The sequence below is a fragment of the Palaemon carinicauda genome, chromosome 31 (genome assembly GCF_036898095.1).
Source record: "Palaemon carinicauda isolate YSFRI2023 chromosome 31, ASM3689809v2, whole genome shotgun sequence".
Lineage (NCBI taxonomy): Eukaryota > Metazoa > Arthropoda > Malacostraca > Decapoda > Palaemonidae > Palaemon > Palaemon carinicauda.
Genome location: NC_090755.1, coordinates 18,447,238 through 18,453,462, shown reverse-complemented (window position 1 = coordinate 18,453,462; position 6,225 = coordinate 18,447,238). Strand labels below are relative to the sequence as shown.

General features: G+C 44.3%; 1 protein-coding gene across 1 annotated transcript; it reads right to left on the bottom strand.

The window, feature by feature from the left end:
- Positions 1-625: 625 nt before the first annotated feature.
- Positions 626-1,759, bottom strand: LOC137624630 (zinc finger protein 862-like). The gene has a single exon (XM_068355589.1). The coding sequence runs from the start codon at positions 1,757-1,759 to the stop codon at positions 626-628; it is 1,134 nt and encodes a 377-aa protein (XP_068211690.1).
- Positions 1,760-6,225: the final 4,466 nt, after the last annotated feature.

Genomic DNA, 6,225 nt, shown 5'->3' with positions numbered 1-6,225 from the left:
ATCACAAATGTTATTCCAGTCTAAGTTCAACAAAGTTCGCCATTGACCTTCAATATCTGCTATTTCAAAGCGATCAGCTAGTTCTAAAGGTAGTTCAGAGAAAGGTGGCCGTGTGTGGCTTAAACAGACAGTTGGTGAAAGGTTTTTTATTTTCTTTAAGGTCTCCATGTTTTCAGGAAGACGAGAAAGTAGTTCCTTACATGCTCTTAAAAGGAATTTGTGGCATCTTGATTTTACATCGTGCAATTCTTGCTCTGAAATTAAATTGGCTGGTTTCTTACTGGATACGAGGGAGGTGAATTCATAACCAAAATCAACATTTTTTAAAGGGAGAAATATGGACGACATATTCAGATCAACTTCAAGCTTAACATAATTTGAAAGTAAAACTCTTCTCAGCATCACCAATGTAAAACACTCTAGCTCTCTGAGTAGGCTTCAATGATCTGCTTCTTCTCTTTGAAAAAGCAAGTTTATCCTCTCGAAATCATTTAGAATAGGTCTTAGAAATGTCAAGTAGAGTTCATTTTTATGGTCAGAGTACATAGAGTAGAGTTCTCTAAATACATATTTATCACATGAAGAAGCTGCAAACTGAAAGTGAGTTTTCAGTGCATCCCACTGATCAAGAACTCTCTTTACACTGTTGCTTCTGGCTAGCCACCGGGTGCCAGATAAAGGTATTAAATTGCAGAGGATCCTTCCCATCATGAATCAGCTTATAAATTTTCATATAATCCTCTCTTCTCAACGCCGATCTGTGAAACCAGTTATATGTTTCTCTAAGTATATAATCAATACAAGATGGCATTTCTTCTGATGCGTGAGAACAAGCTAAATGAAGTGAATGACAGGTACACTTTAAAAGAATGAGATTAGGAATATCTTTTTTCATAAGCATATACACAGAATGGTGACATCCACAAAGATTTTGAGCACCATCTGTCGCTATTGCAAAGCATTTATTCAAATCCACACCGATTTCTTGAAAATAATCCTTTATGTGCTGATGTAAAGCTTCTGCTGTGGTACTTGTCACTGGGATTAGTCTTAGGAACTGAGACACTATCTTGTTGTGTAATGAACTGTAATAGCGAACACAAACACACAAATGTTTTATGCAAGCAATATCTGTTGATTCATCTATGATTAATGAAAATGCAGAATCTTTTATGTCTGCAACTATTTCTTTTAAGAGTACTGGGGACAGAACCTTCTTTATTATGGCGGTGCATTTCGTTCTATGTAATCTCATATTCTCAGAGCTTGAGGAACAAGGCATATCCTTCTTCAGAATATCACATAAATGATCAATTGATCTAATTGATGAATGACACGCAATATAAGCTGAAAGCTGTAATTCAAGTCGGGTAACTTTGTCTCCTGTGAAATAGTCCATAGTTTTCAAATTTTGTTTGGAAGATATTTTTGATATGTTTTGTTTATGCTTTACAGAATCACTATGTTTCTTCAAATCAGCTTTGTGGGCCCTTAGTTCGCTTTTGCATAGCTTGCAGTAAGCTTTATTTGCATCACCTTTAACTTCTTCGATCCATTTTTCAAAAATGAGGTCTTTTAACCATGAATGTTGAAAACCCTTGTTATATTTTGCCCACTTCCCCATTTTGTTCGCACTCTTATCTATGTTATTGTCACCACTAGGCGTAACCATCGAAATCTCAACTGAAACTGATGATTTGACTCCAGTGTTGACTTGCCGTACAGAGTTGCCGTTAGAGAATTTTTTCGATATCTTCATTACCCAAATAACCCTTTTTCACCAATATATTGTGGAAAAAATCCATAAAATATAAATCTTCAAATACAAGATTTAAGGTTTTATTAAAATTTCATGGTAAAAATCCCACAAAATAGGAAAAATTCTCCCATAAAGATGCTGAAAATTCCGCAACCGGCAACACTAGAAAACTTGCAACCGTCACACAAAACGTTACTCAAGATGAAGCTGTAGAATACATGTACCATACAAGTTCGATATACGTGCTGATGAACAAACATTGAAGCATAGAGGTTGATATAATTAGAGATTTACATAGTTAAAACGGATTTTGAGCGAAGCGAAAACTCTATTTTTGGGTGAGATAGCCATGGCGTCCTGATGGAAGGTTCCTTTTTGGTAGCTTCCTTGGGTATATCACTACTAAATATTCCCAGAGAATTTAACCACAGGTTATCACAGAATTCTAACTTCTGGAGCGAGTATCCTAAAGGTTTCCCTTTTAAGACATCGTATATCAACAGGGGACGCCATGGCTATCTCATCCAAAAATAGATTTTTCGCTTCGCTCAAAATCCGTTTTTTGGGCTCAAGCCATGGCGTCCTGATGGAAGAATACCAGAGAATTAATGTATCGTGGTAGATTTTCCCCTATTGAGTAAGTGCCAAGGGCTTTGAACAGGGTAGCATAGTAATCTTAATAAAAGAACCGTAGGGAAGAGACCTTCCTGCCCCCCTGGCAGTGAAGTTCTCACGGGCCATGCCGAGATCAAAGCGGGCATCGAAGGGCTATTCACCCTGCTAGAAGAACCTGAAGAACTTGGAGACAAGACTGAATGGTTGGCATTCATATAGGAACATTCTCAAAGCCAGACGAGTGGTGGTTAGGCACTGTATGTAGAGGAGAATTGTCTTGTCTCTAAGGTATGAAGAGTAAGTATTCGTATTGGAATATTACATTGCATAGGTGAATATATAATAAGGGTTGAGACCTTAGTATCTTCATTAACCATAAGAGGAAGGGGATAATAAAACTATGACAGACATGTATTTCATAGGATAAGTAGGAGCGGATTGAGACGCACAAGTAATAAAATAAGAATTTTATTTCACAATTGCAGAAAATTTAAATGAATTGCAATAATATGTAAAGTTAATTTACAACAATTTATAATGTACATAGTAATAAAGACTTGCTCTTGAATCTGAAAGGGAATTTCAAATTTATTAGTAGGCACTCGTTCTCGAGGAACGTCAGTCTTTAAATAAAACACATCATGCTCTAGGCATGCGGCACTCGTGTGACGACTATGACATTTCACCTGGGATAAGAACAGTTATAAGAAAGCACTAAGTGTTTTCGACATCACTACGTATCGCTCGAGGGTCAACATAGGCACCCGAAGAGTTAGTCCCAAGTAACTCGCTGTTCTATGCAGAGTTAGGTGCAGGTTTCATAACACTACCTGCGGCTACCACAAAATGTTTGACTCCGTGCACTTGTTTCGCGTAATGTTTGAAGAAAACACGCGAGGACTTCCAGCCTGTGAAACTCTTAAGGCTTTCGAAGTCCATACTCTGAAAGAAATTCAGAGACGATGCAACTTTTCTAGGATCGTGACCGGCGGGTGTACTGTCAGGATCCGCTCTGCGAATGAAGTAGGTGATTTTCGCTCTTAGTTGTTTCAGTGACAGGTCGCTGCCCGATGTTTCTCCTTTGAAGAGTTGGCCTCCACCAAAGTCCGAAGTTCTGCGAAGATAGACCTTGAGGCTCTCTACTGGGCATAGAGAGGCATCTTCCTTCAGGGGGCATATTCTCCAAGGGCCCCATCTTTTGGTGGGTAATTCGTTTTTGGCGAGAAACGTCGGATCCGGGAAGAGGGTAAGGTCTCCTGAATCAGTAAACAGGATATGACCCTCTTCTCTTGATAATGCCACTATTTCGCTGACTCGGGCTCCTGAAGCAAGAGCAAAGAGAAATATAACTTTCTGAGTCAGATCCTTGAGAGGGCATAAATCATTATCCAAGTTGGAGGCGAAATGGAGCACCTTGTCCAATGACCAGGAGATCGGTTTCGGTGGGGGTGCTGGGCGTAGACGAGCGCATGCTTTCGGCAGTTTATTGAAGATGTCGCTGGACAGATCAATTTGGAAGGCATACAACAGTGGTCTAGTCAAGGCCGATTTGCAAGTAGAAATCGTATTGGCTGCCAAGCCTTGTCCATGAAGGTGAATAAAGAACGACATGCAAAAATCAATGGTGATTTCCGTAGGATTTTTTGCCTTGACGAATGAGACCCATTTTCTCCAAGATGATTCGTATTGCCGTCTTGTGGATTCGGTCTTGTATTCCTCGAGGAAGTCTAGACTTTTCTTCGAGATCCCAAACCTCTTCTTCGCGGCTAGGGAGAGAAAATCATGAGATGAAGGTCCTTGATTTTCGATGATGAAGCGAAGACAGTCGACTTCTGTACTTGCTGGGAGAGAGCTGGGCCCGGGAGAGGGATCAGCGTGGGCTGCAGCTCCAGGACCAGGGGGTACCAGTTGCTCCGGGGCCACTTGGGAGCCACTAGGGCCGCTGTCCCTTTGAAGGTTCTCAGCTTGGAGAGGACTTTCAGCAGAAGGTTGGTGGGAGGGAACAGGTAGATCTTGGACCATCTGTTCCAGTCCAGGGACATGGCGTCCACTGCCTCTGCCTTGGGGTCCTCGTACTGGGCCACATATCGAGGAAGTTGATTGTTGTCGCTCGTTGCGAAGAGATCGATCTGAAGTTCCGGGACTTGGTGAGAGATGAAGGAGAATGATCTTGCGTCTAGAGACCATTCCGACTCTATCGGGCTTGTCCGAGATAGAGCGTCCGCCGTCACGTTGCGGAATCCTTGTAGGTGAACTGCAGATAGGTGCCACTTCTTCCTCTCTGCCAGACGGAAGATTGTTAGAAGCACATGATTTATCTGGGGCGATCTTGAGCCTTGGCGATTGAGACATCGAACTACCACCGAGTTGTCTAGGGTTAGACGAATATGGATCGAGGGAGGCGGGGAGAGTTTCTTCAGTGTTAGAAGGACCGCCATGGCCTCCAAGATGTTGATGTGAAACGTCTTGAATAGTGGAGACCACGTGCCTTGAGCCTGTTTTTGGTGGGAGTGACCTCCCCAACCCTCCAGCGAAGCGTCCGTGTGGATGTTGAGTGATGGAGGTGGGTGTTGAAGAGGGATGGACCTTTTCAGGGCCTTTGCTTCCGACCACGGCTTGAGGAGAAGTCGAAGTCTGTTTGGGAGCCGTCTCTTGAGGTCTCTTCGAGCGATGGATGCAGAACGTCTCCAGACTCCCGCGCCATCCTTTAGCTGTGCACGAAGCACTGGGTTTGTCACTGAGGCGAACTGTAGAGAGCCTAGAACTCGTTCCTGCTGGCGTCTTGAGATCTGCTTGGATTTCAGTAGTCGCTTGACAGACCCTGCTATTTCCTTCCTTTTCTTCTGGGGGATGGAAAGGCGGTGTGACTGAAGGTTCCACTGGATTCCTAACCATTGGAACTTCTGAGCTGGAGAGAGGCGAGATTTCTTCGCGTTTATCTTGAATCCCAGGTGTTCTAGGTACTGGGTGACTTTGCTGCAGGATTTTAAACAATCCTCGGCCGATGGAGCCCAGACTAGCCAATCGTCGAGGTAGGCCATCACCTGGACGTCTCGGAGGCGGAGCTGTTGTACTATGGCGTCCGCCAACTTTGTGAAGATCCGAGGGGCCACGTTGAGGCCGAAGGGCATGGCCCTGAAGGCGTAGCTTTTCCTTTGGAGTCTAAATCCTAGGTAGGAGGAAGCGTGATGGTTCATTGGAACGTGCCAGTAGGCATCCGCCAGGTCTAGGGAGACCGTGTAAGAACCTCGAGGCAGAAGGGTCCTTATCTGTTGAAGAGTCAAGATCTTGAACTTGTCGTTTGCTATGAACTTGTTGAGGGGGGACAAGTCCAGAATGACTCTGAGTTTGTCGGAGTCTTTCTTGGGGACGCAAAACAGTCTCCCTTGGAACCTGGTGGACTTTACCCTCCTTATCACCTTCTTGTTCAAGAGATCTAGGACATATTCTTCCAGAAGGGGGGTTGATCGTTGGAAGAATTGCTGGGAGGTTGGGGGTGGTTGAGTCCAACTCCAGCCTAGACCTTTCTTGACGATGCTGTGTGCCCAGGGATCGAAGGTCCAACGATCCTGGAATTGGCGGAGTCTTCCTCCCACCGGAAGCACTTCATTGCTTCTGGTGTCCCGAGGGCTTACTGCCTCGGCCGCTAGCTCCCCTTCCTCCTCTGCCTCTGGAGGGACGGCGAGATGTGTCTCTGCTTGCACCCCTGTTTGAGCCTCTACCTTTGGGACGAAAGGTAGTTGTCCGCTGTTCAAAGGCAGGGGTGAAAACCGGTGACTGGGACAAAACCGGTTGGGTGACCAACTGAAAGGTCTGTTGTGGCTGAGCGGCCACTTGGGGAGTAGCGGGTC

Bases quoted from the DNA above. Each gene is read 5' to 3' on its own strand.
- LOC137624630 (XM_068355589.1), bottom strand. From the start codon at position 1,759: ATGAAGATATCGAAAAAATTCTCTAACGGCAACTCTGTACGGCAAGTC.